General features: G+C 39.8%; 1 protein-coding gene across 3 annotated transcripts; it reads left to right on the top strand.

The window, feature by feature from the left end:
* The first annotated feature begins 37 nt into the window (after positions 1-37).
* Positions 38-25,060, top strand: PRR11 (proline rich 11). Of its 3 annotated transcripts, none has more exons than XM_033431672.2 (10): positions 38-504; positions 12,787-12,919; positions 14,361-14,511; positions 15,133-15,255; positions 17,503-17,766; positions 19,103-19,201; positions 19,565-19,677; positions 20,576-20,635; positions 20,725-20,821; positions 24,538-25,060. In XM_033431672.2, the coding sequence occupies exons 2-10, from the start codon at positions 12,792-12,794 to the stop codon at positions 24,547-24,549; spliced, it is 1,047 nt and encodes a 348-aa protein (XP_033287563.2). In that variant the 5' UTR covers positions 38-504; positions 12,787-12,791; the 3' UTR covers positions 24,550-25,060. The 3 variants fall into 3 exon arrangements, with proteins under 3 accessions (XP_033287563.2, XP_004271873.2, XP_033287562.2); XM_004271825.4 differs by having other exon boundaries at positions 24,160-25,060; XM_033431671.2 differs by lacking the exon at positions 38-504 and adding an exon at positions 520-654 and having other exon boundaries at positions 24,160-25,060.
* The last annotated feature ends 1,099 nt before the right edge of the window (positions 25,061-26,159 follow it).

Below are 26,159 nucleotides of genomic sequence, written 5' to 3'. Positions count from 1 at the left end.
TGGCGGCTGGGAAACGCCCCTCCGCATGAAACACCTTTTCCTGTTGGGCAAGGACACAAAACGCCGCAGGAGGATTGGCTCCTGTACCCTTTTTTTTTTCCATTGGCTGCACCCTCATCTCTACTTTCAATTTCACAGTTAGAATTCAGCAGAGAAGAGCTTGCGATTGGTGTAATCGGAAGAAGAGCCAACCAATTACACAAAAGCTTCCAGAAACAGCAAAGAAGACGTGACACACCTTTCCTCTCCAGCTTCCCCTCCACTTCGCTCCCGCCTTCCTCCATATTCATACAAGAAGCGCCTCGGCTCTGATTGGTCGGAGTGTGGCTCTACCTCAGCCAATCACAAGCCAAGCTGTGATCCTACACTACACGCAGAGCGAATTGTGGAAAGACCAAGGCTACGATTGGTCCCTACACGATAAGGTTTTAATTTTGAATTTTTCTTTATGGCGAGGGAGAGGCCACTGCCGGGACCCCATCGAATCCCCGGACTCTTAGCCTAGTAAGTGCAGGGGTATCTTTCTACGTTACCTGGGCTCGCATCTTCCGTAGCTGGGCCTGTTGCTGCTTGTGGTCTTACGGTTTACAGAGGTGGGAAGTTTCGCTGGACTCGGAGGGGAGACGGATCGGAAAAGAGGAGGTTTAAGGCTGGGTAAGAAGTGCTCCGCCTGGCTCCACTTTAATCATACTTTTATTTAATTAACGCTCTTCAAAAATATGTTTTGGAGCAAAGTCGCCTTCCTTTTGCACAGTCCTTTACATATTTGCTGTTCCAAACGTGGTTCGCGGGCCAACAGCATCGGCATCACTTGGCTGCTTGTTTAAAATACAGATTATCTGGCTCCGCCCAGACCTACTGAATCAGAATATGCATTTTAACAAGACCTCCCCCCGCCCCGTGATTCTTATGCACTTTAAGTTTGAGAACATACACTTTTTGATAGGGAGTAGTACTATGTTCCTTAATATAGTCTTAATATCGTCCGACTTTCTGGGAGAGTATCAGTTTAAAAAGTGTGTCCTTTTTTCTATGTGACTAGTACTGTGCTGGACTAAGCTTTAGGGAACCGCAATCTCTAGAGAAACAAGACAGGAGCTAACAAAATAATGCTGCACAACATAAAATGTAATTTAGATATAAGCAAGTACCAGCAATAGCCCTATGGATGTTCAAGAGGAATCAGTTGAACTGGTAATGGAAAGTGATTAATTGACAGAAAGCTGTTTGTGGGAGTGTAAACACAGTTTTTCCATAAAAATGTGTTTTAGGACAATATTAAAGAAATCCAATTGTCGTTTTTAAACCGAACAAAGGGCTCCTGTGCCCGCAGTGCAGAAAGCCAAACTGACAGCGGGAGCTTGCAGCAAAGATTTTATTGCAGGGAGCCAGGCGAGGAAGTGGGAGACAAGTCACTCCAACTGGTCTCTGAGTTAGGGGTTTTTAAAGGGGAAGAACAAAGGAGCTGAGGTTAATCATCTTAGTCATCTGCGGTCTACCCTGTCTTTAGTCCAGTGGTCTGTGGCCCCCGGGATCTATGTCAACATAATCTATAAAGGTCATCTTACCCTGGAAGATAATTCAGAACAGCAGATAAACAGTGATGTTTATCTGTAAGTTGTGCCTTAAGGCACCTGACTTTCATTACTTATTGTTGATTATGCAAACGTGATCCAACAGGTATGGGCTAGGCCAAAAGGGAACAAAAGAGGAAGAAGAAAAAGAACAAAAACCCAGGCATTAGTTTTCATTATAAATTAGACATAGGACTTGGTTTCAATTTCTGTTGCTGCCACAGCTTTGTAAGTACCCCCTGACCAAAAGCATTTTTTTGTATCACAGGGTGGAGTTTTAATAGAAGCAGCAGTGCCAACTCATGCAGAGGAGTGTAATTCTTACTCTATTATTTATTGCATCTTCCTACTGGAAATAGTTTTGGACCCATCCTTTAACCATATGAAGGTGCAGTATGATTTGAAGAATTAAAAATCTCCCTCACCAAGAGATTTTCTGGAATGGTATTAAAGCATATTCCTTAATCAAAATAGAGAACACTTGCTATTCTTTCATTCATTTATTGAATGAAATGGTATTTAATGCCTGCTATACTCTAGGTCCTGGGGAAACAGATGAATAAAATTTATCCTACCCTTGAAAAACTCAAATCCAGTGGGGTGACAAACATGCAAACAAAAATTACAATGCAATATAATAAATGTCACAATAAGGGTGTGTATAAAGTGCTATAGAAGCACAAAAGAGATGACGTATCAGCCAGTAAACATTCCATAAGGACAGAGACTATATTGTATCCTAGCACCTACCATAGTACCTGGAGGATTATAAGCACTCACCAAAAAGACAAAGAGAGACCTCCCTGGCAGTCCAGTGGTTAAGACTCTGCCCTTCCTTTGCCGAGGGCACTGGTTCAATCCCTGGCTGGGGGACTAAGATCCTGCATGTCGCAAGGCGTGGCAAAAAAAAAAGTAACTGAATCTGGAAGGCTACATAAATTGACCTGAAGGAGGATATCCCAAGCAGGGGGAAAGACTGATAACACTATAGAAAGTATCTGGTGTTTGGTTTGCCTGAAGTACAAACTGTTAATCATTAGAAGAGATGAGCCTGCAAAGGGCTGTTAGAGCTGAATTGTGAAAAGCTTTGAAAGGTATGCTAAGGAATTTGGTTTATCCAGTGGGTGATAAGTATCCTTCAAATGCTTTTAAACAGGGAATATCAGGGTCATATTTTTGTTTTAAAAGACTAACTCCAGATGCAACTAGAGATTATCATACTAAGTGAAGTAAGTCGGAAAGAGAAAGACAAATACCATATGATATCACTTATATGTGGAATCTAAAATATGGCACACATGAACCTATCTACAAAACAGAAACAAGACTCAAAGACATAGAGAACAGAGTTGTGGTTGCCAAGGGTGGTGGAGCGGGAGTCGGGGTGGGGGGGTGATGGACTGGGAGTTTGGGGTTGGTAGATGCAAACTATTACATTTAGAATGGATAAACAACAAGATCCTAATGTATAGCACAGGGAACTATATTCAATATCCTGTGATAAACCATAATGAAAAAGAATATTAAAAAGAAAAAGAATGTGTATAACTGAATCACTGTGCCGTACAGCAGAGATTAACACAACATTGTAAATCAACTATACATCAATTTAAAAAATAATTAAAAAAAAAAAAAAGACTAACTCCAGAACACTGTAGAAAATAAACTGGCAAGGAGAAGGACTGAAGGTAGGAAGATCACTGGAGGAACACTCAAATCCAAACTGAGGAACATTTTCCAAAACAACTAGCTGGAATTCTTCAAGAATATAAACATGAAGAAAGGCAAATACTTATATAAAAAGGCTGAGGAAGTGTTATAAATTAAAGGAGACTGAAGAGATACTACAGTTAAATGCAATGTGGAGAGGGACTTCCCTGGTGGAGTGGTAGATAAAAATCCACATGCCAGTGCGGGGGACATGGGTTTGATTCCTGGTCCAGGAAGATCCCACATGCTGCAGAGCAACTAAGCCCCTGTGCCACAACTACTGTGCCTGTGCTCTAGAGCACATGAGCCACAGCTACTGAAGCCTGCATGCTAGAGCCAGTGCACCGCAACAAGAGACACCACCACAAGGAGAAGTCCACACAGTGCAACGAAGAGTAGCCCCCTGCTCACCACAAGTAGAGAAAGCCCGCGTGCAGCAACGAAGACCCAATGCAGCCAAAAATAAATAAAATTAAATCTTTAAAAACAAATAAATAAATAAATGCAATGTGGAGAGGGAAAGGAAGCAGCTGTAAAGGATATTGTTCAGACTATTGAATATTAATTGAATATGGATTATATTCAAAAGTAAAATTTCCTGATTGTGGTTTTGTAGAATAATGTCCATGTTCATGTAAGGAAACTGAAGCTGAAGTATCTCGGAGTGAAGTATGATGTCTGCAGCTAACTCTGCTCAGTCAAAAACTAAAAACTTTTATGCATGTGTAAGTATTTTTTATATTTATGTACGTTTATTATATATTATATTTTTTACTTTGAAAAGTTTCAAACCTTGAGAAAATTTACAGGAATAGTATAATAAATAGTCATATATCATGCACCTAGATTCACCAACTGTTATCTTTCTGTATAGGGGTGTGTCTGTGTAATATGATATGTAAAAATTATATAAATTACATAAACACGTGGTTATATATTTTATACATTATCATGTATAATATATATTGTACATTGCACACACACATATATATACCCCTATGAAGAGAGATAATAGATAACAGTTGGTGAATCTAGGCAAATGATATATGAGTGTTAATTATACTATTCTTATAAATTTTCTCAAGGTTTGAAATTTTTCAAAATTAAAAGAGTAGGGGAAAATAGACTATATCAAAAGACAGGGCTTCCCTGGTGGCACAGTGGTTAAGAATCCGCCTGCTGATGCAAGGGACACAAGTTCGAGCCCTGGTCCAAATCCCACATGCCGCAGAGCAACTAAGCCCATGTGCCACAACTACTGAGCCTGCGCTCTAGAGCCCACAGGTCACAACTACTGAGCCCACATGCCACAACTACTGAAGCCTGTGTGCTCAGAGCCTGTGCTCTGCAACAAGAGAAGCCACTGCAATGAGAAGCCCGTGCACCACAAGGAAGAATAGCCCCCGCTCACTGCAACTAGAAAAAGCCCATGCACAGCAATGAAGACCCAACGCGGCCAAAAATTTAAAAAATTAAAAAATAAAAATTAAAAAAAGATGGAAAACTAGGGAGAGCCCAGGGAAAGATGGTGAAGGCAACTGAAGATACAAGACAGAAAGGGGAGGGATGGTAAGGAGAAGGGACAGGATGAATTAATCAGAGAATTATTTCTGATTCATGTTTATGAATAATATATAATTTTAATATAGTCTATTCTAATTTATTTATTTATTTTTGGCTGTGTTGGGTCTTTGTTTCTGTGCAAGGGCTTTCTCTAGTTGCAGCAAGCGGGGGCCACTCTTCATCGTGGTGCGCGAGCCTCTCACTATTGCGGCCTCTCTTGTTACGGAGCACACGTTCCAGATGCGCAGACTCAGTAGTTGTGGCTCACGGGCCTAGTTGCTCTGTGGCATGTGGGATCTTCCCCGACCAGGGCTCGAACCTGTGTCCCCTGCATAGGCAGGCAGATTCTCAACCACTGCACCACCGGGGAAGCCCGTATAGCCTATTCTATAATGGAGTATTCTAATTTCCTCACTTTTTCTTTTTTTTTTTTTTTAATGTTGTGGTACAGGTTTGTTTTTGTTTTTAATTGGCCTTAGATTCTTTTCAAAACAAGGCAAGTAAAAAGAAAGGAAGTATATTTTTCAATTTAAGCGATAGGAAAAATCCTTTGAGTAATCATGAAAGAATGAGCTTCTGTCTAGTGTTAGCAATTGGAATCCCACCTAATCTAGCAAAAAGAATTTGTATGTCTCATTACTCTTTTGGAAAGGGGACTTTACATGTCTCACCTAGATAAAGATTGCTCTGTACTCTTTTTATAATTGGACAGTTATCCTCTGCAGAGTATCTAAAGCTTTTAGTAAAGCAGTGATAATAAAACAAACCTTAGCTTGCTGTGTCCTCTGTCCTGTTTGAGGTAGGAATTCATTATCTTTCACTTTTGGAAGAGCTATGATTATTTTTTAATATAACGTTAATCTAGGAATTATCTCAGACTGCATCTTTCTATCCTGACAGATTTGACATATTCTCTTAATTCTCTGCATGTGTCAATTACTGTATTGAATTAGAAAGTTATTAAATAGTAATAATGACCCAGGGCCCAGGACATCCCCACACACACACACACACAGAGAAGAGAGAGGAGAAAATATGATTTAGTTCCCAGATTTTTTTTCATTTAAAAAATAATTTCTGGACTTCCCTAGTGGTCCAATGGTTAAGAACCCGCCTGCCAGTGCATGGGACATGGGTTCGATCCCTGGTCCAGGAAGATCCCACATGCCACGGGGCATCTAAGCCTGTGCACCACAACTACTGAGCCCACACGCCACAACTACTGAAGTCCACGTGCCTAGAGCCCAAGCTCCAAAACAAGAGAAAAACCACCTCGATGAGAAGCCCACGCACTGCAATGAAGAGTAGCCCCGCTCGTCACAACTAGAGAAAGCCCGCATGCAGCAACGAAGACCCAACACAGCCAAAAAATAAAAATTTATAAATAAATTTATTAAGAAAAGAAAAGAAAAAGCCCGCACAGAGCAATGAAGACCCAGGGCAGCCAAAAAAATAATGATGATAATAATAATAATAATTTCCAAAATGACATACATTGGCTTATGTAGAACTCTTTAGAAATTTGAAGGCATGGGCGCTGGAACAACCACCAGGAAAGGGCTAGAAAATGATGGCCCAGTTTCAGAATGGTGGTACTCTTATTTTTCCAGCTAATAGTACATACCAAAGGTTAACTGTCCAATACTACCGGAAGGCTTTTTATATTTAGAAAGAAACAAACAAGAAACGATAGTCCTTTTAATCCTCTCTCTATAATCCTGACTCCCACTTGCCAAAGGCAACCCTATCCACTTTTGTAACTGTTTCTGGTGTTTACCTCCATGTTTCTAAGTAACATGTTTATAATACTCTTCCTTCTTTCTTCCCCCCAATGGGTTAAACATTATATAAATTTAGACAACTGCTGATTTCCACTTTCTTTCCTTCTTTCCTTCTGTCTTCCCAATATATCATAATTTTTAGTTAAATAAACATTCAGTGTTTATACTATAAAATATTTATTAAATATTTTATAAAATATTGTGTAACAGCTGAACATACAGTATTACTATGATTTCACTTCTTTTCTTGTAGAACTTTTTTCCTAGACTTTTTTTTTTTTTGGCCACGCCCTGCAGCTTGTGGACTCTTAGTTCCCCAGCCAGGGATCAAACCCAGGCTATGGCAATGAAAGCACCAGGTCCTAACCACTGGACCTCCAGGCAATTCCCCCTCCTAGACTTTTTTTTTTTAATATTTTATTTTTTTATTTAATTATTTTTAAACACAAATGTTTAAAAATATTTATTTGTCTGCACTGGGTCTCAGTTGCGGCGCACAGTATCTTTCATTGCAGCACACAGGCTTCTCTCTAGTTGTGGCGTGGGCTCAGTAGTTGCAACAGGCAGGCTCTCTAGTGGTGCGTGGGCTTAGTTGCCCCGCGGCATGTGGGATCTTAGTTCCCTGACCAGGGATCGAACCCTCATCCCCTGCATTGGAAGACGGATTCTTCACCACTGGACCACCAGGGAAGTCCCACCCCCTCCCAGACATTTTTAATATGCTTACTTTTTCAAGCTCTTATCAGTAACTTGGCCCTAACTTTACAGAAAAAACAGCAAATTCTGCTCAGAATGATCAAACACACTAGGTAATTTATCCATTTCTTTTTTTTTTTTTCTCTCCCTGTTTATTTTGGTCTCTGCTGTTCATGGTAAAGACTTTTCCTAAAATGATTGATGATCCTTGGCTGTTATTTATCAAAGGAATACACAAAAAAGACAATTGATTGGCAGCTCAAAGTAGTGGAGGTGGATATTGTCAACCTGTGGGCACCACAGTGGGTAATTGATCATCAAGGACTTGGCCACTTTGGCTAGAACCCCAAATGTCAATATCTGTAGGTCTATTTTCTTGGGCCAGTCAATTTCCCTGGAGAAGAATCTTCTAGTCTCCTCCAGGAGGAATGAGAGATGTGGGGGTTTGAGGCTGAGAATTAAGCTTGGTGGCCTGTGGGACTTCCCTGGTGGCGCAGTCGTTAAGAATCCACCTGCCAATGCAGGGGACACGGGTTCAAACCCTGGTCTGGTAGGATCCCACATGCCGCGGAGCAACTAAGCCCCTGCGCCACAACTACTGAGCCTGTGCCCTAGAGCCCGTGAGCCACAACTACTGAAGCCCATGTGCCACAACTACTGAAGCCTGCACGGCTAGAGCCTGTGCTCCACAACAAAGAGAAGCCACTGTAATAAGAAGTCCGCGCACCACAACAAAGAGTAGCCCCCACTCGCCACAACTAGAGAAAGCCCGCGCGCAGCAACGAAGACCCAACGCAGCCCAAAAAAAAAAAAACTTGGTGGCCTGTATTTTGGGAGCGGAGCTGAGGAAGGGGATTGAAAGTCTCACTTTTCGGTTAGGATCATCCCCTATCTTCTGTATAGTGACAGAGACATGACCCTGCTATGCTTGGTGACCCAAATTCAGCACCTCTAGGTTCAACTTCTCCAGAGAATAAACCTGTCCATAAAATGAAAGCCAGGACACTGCCTGGCTGTAAGGATGGGAGGGCAGAAGTCAAAGGCCTATCCAATTCTTATAAAGACTTTTAATCAATCCAATTTAAGCCCTACCCCAAACCTTCAAAGGAGCTAGGTGCTTTCAAGTCCCGAATCTTCTCAGAGTTCTGGGAATGGTCTTGCTTCCTGTTGGCTTCCCTACCAGGCAGGCAAGCCTCAGCTTTCCTCTGCTTTGCCAAGTCAGTTACTACTACTTGTAGATGATTTAGTTCACATCTATCATCTATTATAGGGTCTACTCCCATTCTTCGTCCTGTGGGTTTATGCCTTTTTTATTCCTTTACTGCCTTTTTCATGATGTTTTCATGATGCTCCACCAGTAGTGTGCTAATAAATATTTATAAATATATATATCATAATTTTATTATAAATTACTGATATTATATACTGTTATGATATATAACATAATTATTATAAGCAATGATAAAATATATAATACTCATAAATTTCATAGCCAATTGATTCTCACAAAATGCTATTATTGATTTTTATAGACTTCTTTTATTTGTAACCAACCTGTGGTTGCAATCTATGAACAAGCTTAGTCCCGATATGAATGTTGGTTTATATTTTCATTTACTCTGTGAAGTAAGACAAAAGCAAAACACAAAGATTTATTTTGGAACTTCACTTCAGTAAGCAACCTCTGATGAATCAGATAATCATTTTCAAATACTGGAATAATACTCCTCAATTTTTTTGTGCTATTCACAATGTAACTACAGACAAGATACACTTTTAAGTTTAATCTGCACTATTAACATTCTTTTCATCACTTTCTTAACAATCAACAAAATAATAAACCAAGCCTTAATTTGTAGTGTTTTATAATAGCCGTGGTGTAAATTCTCCCATCATGGGCAATTTCAAGTTTCCAATATGAAGTCACTGAATGTGCAGTTGGGAAAAAATGAGCAATAATACACCATTCTAAAGCATTTTCACTGTATAGATACAATCAGGTTAAAAAAAAAAAAAAACCAAAACCTCAAGAGCATACATAATAGTAAGATCATTAGGGAGTGGTGAGTTTTGTGTATTGATTATCTTTTAAAATATAAATTACCTAATTGTAAGTTTATATAACTTAATTTAAATGGTAGATTTGTTTAACAACTGGCTCACAGACTTCCTAAAAATGTAAAAGTCGGGGCTAATCCCAACACACCACTGGAGTGGAGGTTAAGGTATAGAGTCAATCCACTGAGTTTAACCAGAACATCCAGCTCCTTTCTAAAGTCTGTTTTCATAACTGAGGGATTGATTGGTGAATGTAGGAAAAAGGGAGGCCGGAGGCCAGTTCTCTGTGTCAGTTTGCTCTCTAACAAAAGACATCAAGGCAGGTGAGAGAGGGAACAGGAACAGAATGGGGGAGGGCTGTGATGGGGCAGACGGAAGACAGGAAGGGGAGGTTACTGGGGAAATCTCAGATTCTGGGGATCCCAACCAGTGAACTCTGGGCCTTGGATAGAGGTTTCCAGTGACATTTCTTGACAGGTAGTCTTGGCCATGGATTTGATGAGGTTTAATTTCTTTTCCAAGCAACCATAAGTTTTTTGTTGCTTCCTGAGGCTTTCCTAAATATCTTCATTCGTAGTATTTTTGTTTTGTGGGTTTTTTTTAATCCTGTAGATATCCCTTGTGTTTAATAATCCCCACTTAGCCTTTATTCATTATTTCAGTAGAAAGGAAAAGTGATGCAATAAAGGTGAAATCAGGTGTCTTGGGGTATGTCTCCCAAGCCTGTAAGAACAGTTAAGAAATACACTGTTAATCTGAGGTCTGGCAATTTGTTAAATAAGATGCTATCAAGAAACTTTACTCCTAGACCAGTTGTTGACATACGTTCTATCACCCATTGCCATGGAGGGTGCCCTCTGCGAGTCCAGTGCTCTTGGAACTAAAACATTTCTTAGTTTTTACTATCCACATTGGAGCTGGGGGAGGTTCTTCAGCCCTTGGAATCTGAGAGCTGAGCAAGCATAGAGCTACATACCAAGTGCTGGAGGGTTACAGGGTGAACAAAAGTGGAATGAATGTGTATTTTAAAGACCAATTGTTCCTATTCAAATGTAAGTTTGAAGAGAAGGAGGCCCAGCCTTTGAGACCATTTTTAGTTCTGCTACTTGAATAAGGACATCTTTGTTCCTCAGGTAGCAAAAACTGAAACCGGCAAAGCACTTCTTCACATCACACCAGCTCTGACTTAATTTTCTTCAGAAAAGGATTCTGGGTTAAAATCTAAATATACTAGTTAGTGTTTAAAAGTGCTTTAAAATAAATGTTTTGAAACACCCATGTCTTAGATTTGGGGTAATTGTTATTTTGTTGTATATCACCTATTCTACTATTGCATCACAGTGTATTAGGAAGAAAGTGGTCTTTGGAGACTTATGAATCTGGACTTAATGCTTTATTGCATTACATTGGATAAATCATCTCATCTTTCTAAGCCTCAATTTATTCTTATGTAAAAATGGGAATAAAAATCCTCTTCCTCAGGAAAAATACCTTGCACGGTAATGAAGATTCACTGAAAAAAATGTATGTGAAGGTGTCTAAAAGTAAATGGGCATTATATAAATGGTTAGTTTTGTTTTTCTTTCACTACCAACTCAACTTTGTACATTGGAATCTCAGTAAATGTTACCAGCAAAGAAATTTACTTCCTTTTAATAACTGACATAACCGAACTGTAGCCATCTTCTCTGTTATTGCTACCGAACCAAACTCAGGTCCACTTACCCAACTCAGAGCAAAGCTGATCAACTGACACCAGGTTGTGGTGAAGTACAGTGTTTATTGCAGGGCACCAAACAAGAAGAAAGGGCAGCTGGTGCTGAAAAGCGCCAAAGTCCTCCATGGCTTTCAGGCAAGGATTTTTTTTGGCTGCATCACACAGCATGCGGGAGTTCCCAGAACAGGGATCGAACCCACAGCCCCTGCAGTGGAAGCGTGGACTCTTAACCACTGAGCCACCAGGGAAGCCCAGGCAAGGATTTTTAAAGGCAGCATTAGGGGTGAGGGTAATAGGATGCCTGATCAGCTGGCGGACTTTCAACTTTTTGGTTGGTGGTAAGGTAACAGGGTGATATCTGGGGAATCTTAATCATCAACATTTATGGTTCTAACCAGTCTGGGGTCTAAATGCTGGTGGTCAGCATGTGGTAACCATCTTTTACCTGGGGGGTGTGGTCTTAGATTCTGCAGGACAACACAAAGATATGCATCAGATCATTATATATATCCCTTGAGGAGGAACTAGGAGTCCTGTGACTGTTTTATCTCTGAACTATTGTTTAACCTATCATTGTTTCTGCATTCCCTCACTTCTCTAACTAGTAACTGCTTGAGTCTGCTCTTTGGAACTTGAGGAAGGCTTAGGAGACTGAAGTCTTTTTTCTACAAACAAGAGAAAGGGAACAAAAAGGGCTTTTGTACTGGGAAGGCCCTGAAAGGTCCTGCTTGATTTCATTATAAAGAAAGGGAAATTCACTTGACTTAATGAAGAAAAGCAAACCAAGCAAAACAAAAACAAAATTAGAGAGTAATATAATGCCAAAGCCAAGGTATCTCTAGAGATAGTTTAAATCTGGGTTTAAATTTTCCTCCAGTTTAGGGTGATCTTGGGTGGCTGTGAGGTGGCTCCAGCCTGCAGTGGCTTGAAGTGGGACCTCAGTTCCCTGACCAGGGATTGAACCCTGACCACAGCACTGCCCTGGTGCTTGTCTGCTTTGAAGAAAGAATTCGGCAAAGAGACAAAAAGTAGTGAGACAAGTAACATGCTTATTAGGAGAGAAGATACATGCAGAGAAAGCACGGGTGAACTCAGAGAGCAAGAGAGAGAGAGCGGCACACACTTTTGGGGTGGATTATGTTACTTATATGGGGGCAGTTCTGGGTTACCACTGGCCAATCATCTTGCTTTGTCTGACTTTGAGTCCATGTTTGGTCTGGCACAGGGCCCTCCCCTGTGTGCATGCACATCTTTTAGCCGAGATGGATTCCATCTTTGGTCTCTGAGGAGTTAGCAGAACATATTATGGTCTGGCTCCCCCTCCCCAAGGATCCTTTTTGCACATGTGTCGCTTGGGGGTCTCCTTGACCTCAAGAATGAGAAATATGTGGTCTCTTTCGCTTTTTATCCAAACAGAACTCAGCTCCTTCTTGCTCCTGCCATTATCTTCATCTTGAAATATCTGTCTACAGGGTACAGATTCCAGCTGCTCAGCCTGGGGCCCATCTATCTCCTGCCTCAAGGGAACTCTGGGTTGCTGGTGGTGACCTATTTCCTAACCAAGGTGGCGGTTACAAGGATGTGTTCACTTTGTGATAATTCATTGAACTGTAGTTAAAACTTGTGTATTTTCTATGTATATGTATTATTCCTCAATAAAAAATGTAAAAACAAATTTTCTCTACAGAAACCATGCCCAAGTTCAAGCAACGAAGAAGAAAGCTAAAAGCCAAAGCGAAAAGATTTTTCAAAAGAAAAGAGGCCTCTCACTTTCAGTCTAAGCTAGTTACACCTCCCGCTCCACCACCCTCACCAGAAAGGTAAGGCGTAATATAGAACAGAGAAAATATTAAAAATCTGATCATTTTAGGAACAAGTTACCAGATTTAGCACATAAAGATACAGAACACCCAGTTAAATTTGAATTTCAGATGAACAATGAATGAGTTTTTTGTATTGTCCCGTGCAACATTTCTAACATACTTATACTAAAAAGTTATTCACCCTTTATCTGAAATTAAATTTTAACTGAGCGTCCTGATTTTATGTAGCGATCATAGCTTAAGAGTTCAAATGAAGTAAAAATCACAAGGAATTGTGTTTGAGGTGCACAGTAACTATTTTCTACTTTCCTAGTCGATTTAATTGTATAAACCTGGTAACTAAGTGATGAAAGAGGTGTATATGACTAAAACTTAAAGCTTTATTTTGGTAAAGTTTGATCATTTATTCTCTGGGACTCAGGGCTTAAATGTGTTATTAAAAGAGACTCTAAAATCTAAGAACTCTAAGGCAGTAGGTTTCACAATAACATATTTATACATTTTTTGTTAAAGGTCTCTTTACAGAAAAAAATTTAAAACAAACAGACCCTCAAAAAGCAGTAACCATGATACCATCCTTGACTCCTCTCTCTCCCGAATGTTGCAAAAGCCTTCTAACTGGTCTTCCTGCTCTGCCCTTGCTGCCTCTGCAGTGTATTTCAACATAGCAGCCAAAGTGAGCCTGTTAAAATCATTTCATATTGCTCCTCTGCTTAAATTCTCCAAGGTCTTCCTCTATCAGAGTAAAAATGAAAATCCTTTGTATGACCAACAAGACCTTTATGGTCTGACTCACATTATCTGTTAATCCTCTTCCTTCAATCTTTCCACCCTAGTCATCCGGCCTCCTTGCTATTCCTCAAACACCTCAGACAAACTCCCACCTCAGGGCCTTTGCACTTACTATTGCTCTTGCCAGGAATGCTCTTATCCCAAATATTTGCTCTGCTAGTTTCTTCACTTCCTTGACGTTTGTTCTCAAAAGTCACCTTTTCGGTGAGACATTCCCTGGCTACCCTATCTAAATTTTCACCTCCACCCAACGTTTCACATTCCCTCTCTTGCTTTATCTTTTGCTCCTTAGCATTTGTTCACTACCTAACAACCCACATATATTATTCATTTAGTTATTTTTACCTTTCTTCCATGAAACTGTAAATTCTATGAGGGCAGGATTTTTATCTATTTTGTTCATTACTAAATCTCAGATACCTATTTGTTTACTATGTTGTTTTATTTATTACTATTTATTTACTCAATAAATATTTGTTGCATAAGTTAATCTGGGAATTCTAGAAGTAAATGAAGAATTTGGCTTTAGATAGTCTCTGCTCCTGAGTCATACTATAAAACTAGCTTGTTATTTAATTAGACTTAGGAGTTAATTCTAATTCCAACTTAGGAGTTTTTGCTTTGTTTGGTTTTGTTTTTCCTACAGAGTGGTTATTCCTTCAACAGATACACCCCTTAGCAGAAGCTGGCTAAGACCGTCCTGGAACTTCAAATTTCCCAATTTTAAAGATGCAGTAAAGCTTTGGACAAATAGAGTATGGTCTATATACAACTGGTTTCAGAACTGCATGGCCTGGGTATGGGTTTGACATACATGTTTTCAGCATTGTGGTTTTTCTGCATACTGGGTGTGTGTGTTCATGTGTGTGTGTGCTCAGGTCAGCAGACACTCAGGCTAAACTCAGATGAGATGAAATTGTGTGGTCATGTCTGCCCTCAATTTTTTTTTTTTTTTTGGCTGTACGCGGGCCTCTCACTGTTGTGGCCTCTCCCGTTGCGGAGTGCAGGCTCAGCGGTCATGGCTCACGGGCCCAGCCGCACCGCGACATGTGGGATCTTCCCGGACCGGGGCACGAACCTGTGTCCCCTGCATCGGCAGGCAGACTCTCAACCACTGTGCCACCAGGGAAGCCCAATTTTTTTTTTCAATAAAAAAAATTTTTTTAATTGAAATATAGTTGATTTACAATGTGTTAGTTTCAGGTATACTGCAAAGTGATTCAGTTACACACGCACATACACACATATTTTCATAGTATTTTCCATTATAAATTATTATAAGATATTGAATATAGTTTCCTGTGCTATACAGTAGGTCCTTGTTATTGCCTTCACTTCTATAAAACATACATCAGACCACTTTCTTGTCCTTATCATATTGCTCATTGGATTCAGGCTTGATTATTTTTTAATTTCAGAGTTTGGAAGTATTGAAAGACACCATCTTTCCATCCCGTTTCTGCCACCAAGAACTTCATAGTCTAAAACAACGGTTTCGCATTTTGGAAAGTGAATTACACAAGCTCCAGGAAGCATTGAAGGTTAGTATTATCAAATGAAAAACAAATCCAGAATTAGGTGAGGAGGGAAGGGGTTGTCCCCCATTGGAACCCCAGTGTGCTTTTACTAGAAGGAGGAGTGGCTACAGGCTAGTGCTAGTTCTGGGCATGTCTGCTCTCAGGTCTAGTCCTTAAACTTCAGAGTTTCTGCTGGAGGGGGCTGACCCCTGCAGGCTACATTTCCCAAGCTCCATGTCATCTGGCTCCTGGTGTGCTGGACTAATGGGAGACACTGATGAGAGATTAGAAGGAGAGAGAGGATGGGGTATTTTTCCCCTTTGTTCTCTGTGTTGGGCAATTTCTCCAGCAATTGTTGTTGTTGCCTCCCTAACTCCAGCTCCCACTAGGTAAGTCAACCATGTTTCTAGATTCTCTGGGTTAACCCAGCTCCAGAGATCTGGTTATACTGTCCTTCTCTTTGGCCATGCAGTGTCAGGGTGTTCATGGCTTTATGCTGTTGCTAATCTCTGGGATGCCTCACTGTCCCCTGCGTGCTTCTCAGCTCTTCCATCAGCAGTATAACCAACTCACTATATTACATGTCCCCTCTTCTAAATACTCAGGGTAGTTTCTATTTTCTTGACTGATGTAGGCATGAAAAAACTATAAATATCCACTCTCTTCGAACTCCCCTAAGCAGGACCCCTATTCTCAGTGTCTAAAACCTAAAGAATAAACATTGTGCTCATTGGTTTGGAGAGACACTTCTGGGATTACACCCCTACTTCCAGAATTTGTGCCTCAAGATGAGCTAACCAGAGGAGGAAAGGCAAATCACCTCATTACCTGGACTTCACAACCTGGACCTCAGTTTCTTCATCTATAAAGTGGGGAAGATGCCATCTGTAGTGAGCTGAATGATGGCCCCCCAAAAGACATGTCCAAGTCCTAATCCCTGGAACCTGTAAATATTACCTTTTTTGGAAAAAGGGTCTTTGCAGATATATAATTGAGTTAAGGATTTTGAGGTGAGGAGATCATACTTTATTATCTGGGTGGACCCTCAATTCAGTGACAAGTGTCCTTATAAAAGACACGCAGAGTAGAACATACAGAGAAGAGGAGAAGCAATGGGACCACAGAGGCAGAGAGTGGAGTCATGGGGCCTCAAACCAAAGGATGCCAGTAGATTCCAGAAGCTGGAAGAGACAAGAAACAGATTCTTCCCTGGAGCCTTCATAGGGAGTGCAGTCCTACTGACACCTTGATTTCAGTCTTCTAACCTCCAGGACTGTGAGAGAATGAATTTTGTTTTAAGCCACCAAGTTTGTGATACTTTGTCACAGCAGCCTGTAGTATGCCCCCTTGCTTCTTAGGGTTGTTGTATTCATTTGCTAGGGCTGCCATGACAAAGTAGCACAGACTGGGTGACTTATACAATAAAAATTTATTTTCTCACAATTTTGGAGGCCAGAAGTCTAGGCTCAAGGTGTTGGTAGGGTTGGCTTCTTCTAATGCCTTTCTCCTCGACTTGCCTTCTATGTCCTCAGATTGTCTTTTCTCTGTGCACGTGCATCCCTGGTGTCTCCTGTTTGTTCAAGTTTCGTCTTTATATAAGGACACCAGTCACATTGGATTACAGCCCACCCTAATGGCTCCTTTTAATTTAATCACTTCTTTAAAGGCCCTATCTCCAAATACAATCACATTCTGAGGTACTGGGGGTTGAGGGTTCAATATATGAGTTGTAATGTAATTCAGCCCATAACAGTCATGTTCCAGGCCCTTGAACTTTTTTATCGGCTCCTTGAACATACTATATTCTTCGTTGCATTGTTTTTCCCTCTGTCAGGAGCTCTTCCCCCAGTTTTTATCTCCCTTCTTCACCTGGTAAAGCTAAATTCGTCTTTGAGATCATGGCTAAATATCACTCCCCAGACCTCTGACTATTCATGCTCACAGCACACTTCATGCCTCTTATTGAAGTATTATTTTGGTTTGTTTTGAATGTGTTTTGTGTATGTTTAATGTCTTGTCTTCCTCGCCGGACTGTCAGCTCGATGAGGTGACAGACAGGGCTCATATTGTACCCACAGTGCCTGGCATACAGCACACACAAAACAAATATATGAATGAATGAATGAGCTTGTGATAAATGAGAAAATATTACGGAGCATATGGTATACTGAGAAAGCATTCAATACATGGTAGGTATGGTTTTGATGACTCTCAACCATAAGAACCAAATAAATCTGTTCTTCAGTTGCCAACTGTAACGTTTTCTTCCAGGCCGTCTCAGAAAATTCTTCCTGTCCAAGCTGTGGTCAGATGTGTCACATGCGTGGTAAACTTACAAATGTGCCTGCATGTGCTCTAACCACCCCTGGAGACTCCGAGGCTGTACTACCCACCTCGCTGCCACAGCCAGCCAGTCGTCTTCCTCCGCCCCCGCCCCCGCCCCCTCCGCCCCCGCCCCCGCCCCCGCTCCCTCCGCCTCCACCACTGACAGCACCTTTGCTGCTCAGAAAATCTGATCTCACTAAAGCACATCAGGTAAAAAACAATCTAGTAAAGGTGTGTTTTGGTCAGTGTGTAATGAAGGAGTACAGCCAGGTGTCCTTTTAAGGCTGGGCTAAGGGCTTTGACAGGAAGGGCTGCATTTTGTTCTGTTTCCATATCTTAATTATGTCAATTATTGTTTTTAAAGACACAGTCCTCTGAGAGATCACGAAAGTGGGATTTAGAAATGAAAGTGATTTTTTTTCAAGGATAAATGAATGAAATCCAGCAAGGTGGGAGATTCCTGTTGGATTCTTTACAAAAATGGAAATCTCTCTGGGAAACCAAATTAAAAACAAAGATAGCTTAGTGAGTGAAGTCAGAATAAAAAGAATTTGTGGATCCTAAAGTATAATGCCATTAGGCTGGAGAACCAGTCTCCATTAGAGTTACTTATCTTCCAAGGGGACCAGAGTATTTGTGAATCACTAAGATAGGCCTGGCCCTATTTAAAAATCTGCTGAATTTTCACTACAGATATATTTGGTTGAAAATGGCTGAATTAAATGCGGAGCCTATTGTTATATTTGCCCTAATATATACCTCTTTGAATATACGTCCTTCCTCTATGGGAACTGAGTCATCCTTTTAGGGAGTTCAGGCAAAACTTCACTTTTTTTTTTTTTTTAACTTGCTCTTTAAAAATTTTTTTTTAATTAATTAACTTATTTTTATTTTTGGCTACGTTGGGTCTTCGTTACCGCGCGCGGGCTCCCTCTAGTTGTGGCGAGCGGGGGCTACTCTTTGTTGCGGTGCACGGGCTTCTCATTGCAGTGGCTTCTCTTCTTGCGCAGCACGGGCTCTAGGCGCTCGGGCTTCAGTAGTTGTGGCGCACGGGTTTAGTAGTTGTGGCTCGCGGGCTCTAGAGCGCAGGCTCAGAAGTTGTGGCGCACGAGTTTCGTTGCTTCATGGCATGTGAGATCTTCCCAGACCAGGGCTCAAACCCGTGTCCCCTGCATTGGCAGGTGGATTCTTAACCACTGAGCCACCAGGGAAGTCCCCAAAATTTCACTTTGATTTAAGGAACTCCTTCATCTCCTGTCCTATTACAATGACTCCTAAGGAAGATGCATAGTTACAAGGAACTAGCCCATCTCTTACTATCAAAGCCTTACATTTTGGTGAATACTTTTCAATAGCCTTAGCATCCATGGATACTGAAAACAGAATTGTTCTTGGTTGAATGGAAAGAATTTGGTAGGCTCCTAGGGGAAATAAGAGTTAATTTTTAAGTTCATTTTTAAAGAGTCTTTAAAAATTAGATTTGGATTTGCATTTGACTAGATGTCCTGGTTCCAATTTGAATTCTAACCTCTCCATGTATTTTAAGGCTGGACCATTAAAAAAAAATGTACCCATGCATATAACAGTTAAAGATCTACTGACTGTGAAATTAAAGAAGACACAGAGTTTTGATGAAAGGAGGAAGGTAAGATGTCATTGACCAAACATGTGGTCTTTCAGCTTTTAACCTGGTTGTCCCTTAATGGAAAATAAGCATAAGTCTTAAATATAGAAGCCATTCTGAGGTAAGTATTTGATTTTTTTTTTCTTGAGTAATTTTGGATCTCCTCAACAAAATAGGTAAATCCCCAAATTATTTAATTAGGCAGTTTTATCTACCAACCATTAGTTTGAAGAGGTAGAGATATACTTTGAAGCTTTGGAATAAAAATTGAATAGATATATCTTACACATATTCAGCACTCAAATATTTATTGTTTTAGTATGTTTACATTTTGAATGCTATTTTTAAATGTGTTTTTAATAGTGTCTCATTTTGTGATTAAAGCTTGTACCATCACCAAAGGCACAGAATCCACTAGTTACTGTCTCTGACCTGCGGTGCGTTTCCCTGAAACCGAAGTCCAAAGTGTTATCAACTCGAGTTACAAATGTCTTAATGTAAGGAAATACACAGTACTACACTCTACTGCTACTTAAAATAATGATTTTTTGCTTATTTCTAACTTTAAAAGTTACATGTGATCATTGAAAATTGAAATCTACAGAAACGTTTCAAGAAGAAAACAAAAATCATGCAAATAATCCTATCATTGGAGATAGCCACATACTGTTAACATACTGTTGTTTATCATTCTAGTCTTTCTCTGGACATATACTCTATTATTTCCATTTCATGATGCTGTTTATTACAAAATACACCATTGATTTAATAACAGATTTGGGGGGGAAATATTATCAGGAATTTTCAAAGCAGCACAATTTCAGAAATAATAAAATAAGAAAACTAGTTTTCTTGGAATTAATGAAACATGATATGTTTATGTTTTGGAATCAATGAAATATGATATGTTTATGTGTGTACCTGTGTATAATCATTATACATACAGATATGGATTTTCCCATTAACATGTCATGAACTTTCCCATATCTCATTAAAAATTAGTTTAAACCATCATTTTGACTTCTTCAATAGATGCAGTTTTTTAATATGTGAATTTCATAGATAAAAATCCTGTTTTGAGACATTTAGGTTGTTTGTGATTTTTTTTTCTATAACTCTTCAATAAACATCCTTGTCCATCATCTGTATGCATAGCTGAGTTTTGCCCTAAGATGGATTCTTACATGTGTAATTACTGAGTCAAAAACTATTGCTTATTAGAATCACTATATCACTTTATGCTCCTATCTGCATCTACTGCTATTTTTAAATGTAATAAATAGTAACAAATGCAACAAACTACTTTCTAGGATGTTGCCTATAGAAATGACTGCTTTGCTTTGGAAAAATTATAAAATCTGGCAAGCTCTAACTTTTGTTTCTGTATTTTATCAGTACTCCTGGTAAAAGCCAGTTAGATCTGCGAAAACTACTCAGAAAAGTCGATGTAGAGAGGTAATCCACTCTCCTATCTTTATGCTTTCTAAATTCATTTGAAAATTCAGCATAAAACACAGCTCCTAATATTTTCAATACCTTTGCAGGAGCCCAGGTGGAACCCCACTTACCAATAAAGAAAATATGGAAACAGGAACTGGGCTAACCCCAGTAATGACCCAGGCCTTGAAGAGAAAGTTTCAGGTAAGCCTTTAGGGAAAAAAAGACTTTGGATCCTTTTCTTCAAATGTATTTATTTAGAATCATAATCTAAAGCATCTTTCTTAATAATAGTAATTTTAAAACAGTTCCTTATGCTTTATAAAGCACTTTCATATTTAGGCTTCAAGAAATTCTATGAGATAGCTAGGATTATCATCTCCACTTTAGCAATGAACGTCTGGCTTTATTAATTTCATTAATAAGTATTTATTAAGCACTTCCTATATGCCAGGCACTGTGCTGGAGTACCAGGGGTATAGTGGTAAGCAAAAACAGACACAGATCTGCTGTCTTGGATCTTTCGGTCTAGTGGGGAAAGTAGATATTAATCATATGATCACAATTTGTATAATTTTGCACTGAAGTAACTTCTGTGAAGGAAAGGAAAAAGATTCTGTTGGGGGGAACTTGATCTACCCTGGATGATCTAGGAAAGATTCCCTTAGGAAGGGATGAGGTAAGACTTGAAAGATGAATAGGCATTAACTGGAGAGGGTACCTGTGGAGTGAGCCCACCTTGGATGTCAGGGAGGAGAGCTCTAGGGAAAAAGAACAGCAGCTGCAAGGGTCTCACGGTGGGAGGGATCACAGTCTATCTGAGGAATTGAAAAGTGGCCGGTGTGGCTGTAACAGAAAGATAGGAATAGAGATGGGGATAGGAGTCAGATCATGCAGAGCTGATAAGAAAAGGTCTTGGCAGCTTTCTTCTTTGTCACCTACATGTATGACCCATACACCAAAATCCAGTGCATCAGCTGGCCCTTGTGTGATTTCTTCCAAACCCTATTTGTCTCATCTCCCTGATCACCTCTATCATCAGATCTGTGAGAAGGAGCCATCCTTCCACCACCCCTGCTAGAGTGCTGGGGCACAGGGCTGCTGGCCTCTTTGGCTATGAAGCTTATATTTCTATCTCCCTCTGGGCCAAGAGACACACCACAAACTCCACTGCAGACACTCTTCCCACCCCAGCACTGTCCTCCCTTCCTTCATTCCCTTATTAAGAACCAGTGCCTTTTGCAAAAGAAATAAAAGCAAAAATAAACAAATGACAACTAATCAAACTTATAAGCTTATACACAGCAAAGGAAACCATAAACAAAACAAAAAGACAGCCTACAGGGACTTCCCTGGCAGTACAGTGGTTAATACTTCACCTACCAATGCAGGGGGTGTGGGTTCAATTCCTGGTCAGGGAGCTAAGATCCCACATGCCTCTAGACCAAAAAACCAAAACATAAAACAGAAGCAATAATGTAACAAATTCAATAAAGACTTTAAAAATGGTCCACATCAAAAAAATCTTAAAAAAACAAAAAAGACAGCAGAATACAACCTGAATTTAAAAAAAAAAAAAAAAAAAGGCAACATACAGACTGGGAGAAAATATTTGCAAACAATGCGACTGACAAGGGCTTAATTTCCAAAATATACAGACAGCTCATGCAACTCAATAACAAGAAAAACAAACAACCCAATCCAAAAAAATGGGCAGAAGACCTAAATAGACATTTCTCCAAAGAAGACATACAGATGGGCAACAGGAACATGAAAAGATGCTCCACATTGCTAATTATTGGAGAAATGCACTGGTCAGAATGGCCATCATCAAAAAGTCTACAAATAATAAATGCTAGAGAGGGTGTGGGTAAAAGGGAACACTCCTACACTGTCGGTGGAAATGTAAATTGGTGTAGCCACTATGGAAAACAGGATGGAGATTACTTAAAAAACTAAAAATAGAGTTACCATATGATCCAGCAATCCCACTACTGGGCATATATCCAGAAAAGACAAAAACTCTAATTAAAAGAGATACATGTACACCAATGTTCATAGCAGGACTATTTATAAATAGCCAAGACATGGAAGCAACCTAAATGTCCATCAACAGATGAATGGATAAAGAAGATGTGGTACACACACACACACGCAGACACACACACGCAAACACACAGACACAATGGAATAGTACTCAGTCATAAGAAAGAATGAAATACTGCCATTTGCAGCAACACAGATGGACCTAGAGATTGTCATACTAAGTGAAGTCAGGCAGAGAAAGACAAATATTATATATCACTTATATGGAATCTAAAAAAAATAATGCAAATGAACTTATTTACAAAACTGAAATAGACTCACAGACATAGAAAATAAACTTACAGTTACCAAAGGGGGGGTGGGGGGAGGGATAAATTGGGAACATGGGATTAACAGATACACACTACTATATATAAAATAGATAAACAACAAGGATTTACTGTATAGTGCAGGGAACTATATTCACTATCTTGTAATAACCTATAGTGGGAAAGAATCTGAAGCTGTACACCTGAAACTAATACAACATTGTAAATCAACTACCGTTTAAAAAAGAGAGAATCGGTGCCTTTTGCAGGACAGCTTTGTTTCCCTCTTGCCGATCAACTTGGTCCTCCTGGGCACTATATGACCTTCTTTGGAGGTGTGACTGGATTCCTCTTTCCTCCTTTTGGAGCATCCAATAGGAGTCCACCCCCAGATCCTTGGTAATACCACAAATTGTGATGGGCAGAGGGAAGAACCCTCACTTCCTTTCTTTGTTTAGCTCTAGGATCCTTTTTGTCCCTGCCCTACCCCGTAACTACTATAGTGGGTTGCGTTATGTGGAAACAATTAAAAATATAATGAACAATAAACCCATATATTGAGCAATGACATCAAAAATCACACATAAGACCTATGCCATATGTTGTGCTCCTCAAAATCCACTTACTAGAAGATATCTAGTAAAAACTGTTGTTAGACATGGAATGACTTTTCCCACTCCTTAGACTTCCTTTTTCGTTTAATTCTGAAGCAACTGTATTAGTTAGGCTTTGCATTTGCCTACTCGTAATAGAAATCTGACTATAGTGACTTAACCAAATAAGGCCTTATTTTTCTTTTCTGCATATTGCCTTGGGAAATAGGCAGTGCATAACGGGTACAGCAGCTTGCCCATGTAATCACCTCTCTTCCATCCTTAATATGTGGCTTTTATCCTTACGGTGCAGAATATCAACACTTCCTGAAGCCTCACGTCCACATTGTAGGCAAGATAAGAAGGGCAAAGGGCAAAAGGGTGTGCTAGCTAAGCTGCCCTTCATCTCTTTAAACAGGGTATATCCAGGAACTTCTGATAATATCAGGGAAGCTGGGAAAAAGTGGTTTTTAGAAACCAGATGCATTGCTGCCTTGCATAAAATATGGGTTTTGTTAGTGAGGAAGAAGAAGAGCTGTGCTGGCCACAAGAACATCATTCATATTATACTTGGGACCTTTGTTTTTTTTCATAGCTGGCTCACCCTAGAAGCCCAGCTCAAACTCTGCCACTTTCTACAAGCAGCTTTGATGAACAAAATGATGCCACCTCTGCCTGACTCCATACGATGATCCATAAAATATACAGATAATATTATCCCCATCCTTTTTTTAATGTAGTATGTATAAATAATTATATTAATATATCATTCATTCGAAGAATTAAAATATGTATGGAGCCCATACATACTGTAGTATAAAGCAAGTATTAGGATATTTTCTAGTTTACATGATCAATAATAGAACAGATGGGAAAATGCAATCCCCAAAGTGATGTTTATCCTGGAATTACCAAATTTAGGTTGGGGAGGTTATTCAAGTTTAACTGGATAACTCTAATTTTTACTCTATAGGTGCAGTTATGACATTAAGAAAATAACCTGGTGCCCATTCATCTTGGGTAGTCTCAGGTAATTGAAAAGCAGAGTATTTCAGCCTGTAAAGTTCATGCATTCATTAAGTGCTACAAACTTAACCATAAAAAACAGACCCTCTAGATTTTATTTCTGTTCCCTATAATCAATTAAGAAGTAAAACCATCCCCCATTCAAACCTAACTGTTCCAAAAGAATTTGAAACAAAAACTCCAATGTGACCTTAAAAATTAGAATATCATGGGACTTCCCTGGTGGTGCAGTGGATGGGACTCCGCTCTCCCAATGCAGGGGGCCTGGGTTCAATCCCTGGTCAGGGAACTAGATCCTGCATACATGCTGCAACTGAGAGTTCGCATACTGCAACTAAGGAGCCTACATGCTGTAACTAAGGAGCTGGCAAGCTGCGACTAAGGAGCCCTGGAGCCACAGCTAAGGAGCCTGCCTGCTGCAACTAAGACCCGGCGTAACCAAAACAATAAATAAATGGTTTTTAAAAAAATTAGAATATCATTTCTAGCATCTTAGGTAGGTAGTTATATTTGGCTTACTGAAGTCTGAGATATTCCTCACTTTGATATCTGCTATCCACATTCATGACGCTAAATATAAATTTGATGAAGACCTCAACAGGAACCTTGTGTTTTCCACAGTGCCCCACCAAGGATTCTCTGAAGTCCATGGCAGGTTCACTGTGAGATCTGATTCCCTGTCCTCAGCCACCTATTGATTCAATAACAGTAATCATGCACACCTCACTGGATTTTGCTTTTTCCTGACAGTACAGGGTTGACAGATTTAGCAAATATAAACACATGACACCCCATCAAAGTCTAATTTCAGATAAACAACAAATAACTTTTAAGTATAAATATGTCCCATTAAACAATGAATAATTTTTTGAAGTTTAAATATGTCCCCAATATTGCATGGGACATATTTATACTAAAAAATTATTCGTTGTTTATCTGAAATTCAAATTCAACTGAACATCCTATATTTTATTTGGCAACCCTATCAGTCAGTCTTCTACAAAGTTGCCAATTTCTGGGAGCCCCCAGTTTGTCAGACGTGTCTACTTAGCAGCAGACACTACTCTAGCTTCAGCCAGGACCCCTAATCACTAATGCGATAAATATGGAAGAAGAGGAACTCTCATTAGGGTAAGTGTGACTCTGAAGGCACAGGATAAGCTTTGATGCTGATAACTTCCACTGCAGTTCCAAGAATAAGGATAGCAGCTCCTCATGGAGGGGAAACAAGGAGTGGCAGTTTTTCACTGAACTTTCTAGCCCGACAGGAAACAGCTACATAAGATGATATCTCTGAAATATCCCCTGGTTATCTCAGGCTAGAAAGATATTTTAGCAATTTCCCCAAAATGCCTATATTTCCTCAGATAAATATAGCTTTGAGATGCCAAATACAGTGTTGTGGAAAGTCACCAAACTGGAAGGCAGACGTGGGGACAGTGTTCTTTTTTTCATGAGACCCACATTTATATTTACATTTATGGATGCAAATTAAACAGATAATGGAAGTTAAGAAATATATCTGTTTCTGGGATTCCCTGGTGGCTCAGTGGTTAAGAATCCGCCTGC

Source organism: Orcinus orca, chromosome 19 (genome assembly GCF_937001465.1).
Source record: "Orcinus orca chromosome 19, mOrcOrc1.1, whole genome shotgun sequence".
NCBI classification, from domain to species: Eukaryota; Metazoa; Chordata; class Mammalia; order Artiodactyla; family Delphinidae; genus Orcinus; species Orcinus orca.
Note: the sequence above shows the minus strand (reverse complement) of the source record. Positions and strands in the feature narration are given on the sequence as shown.

Coding starts and splice junctions, on each gene's coding strand:
- PRR11 (XM_004271825.4), top strand. CDS start 12,792: ATGCCCAAGTTCAAGCAACGAAGAAGAAAGCTAAAAGCCAAAGCGAAA. Junction 12,920..14,360: donor CCACCACCCTCACCAGAAAG/GTAAGGCGTAAT, acceptor TTTTTCCTACAG/AGTGGTTATTCCTTCAACAG. Junction 15,256..17,502: donor AGCTCCAGGAAGCATTGAAG/GTTAGTATTATC, acceptor GTTTTCTTCCAG/GCCGTCTCAGAAAATTCTTC.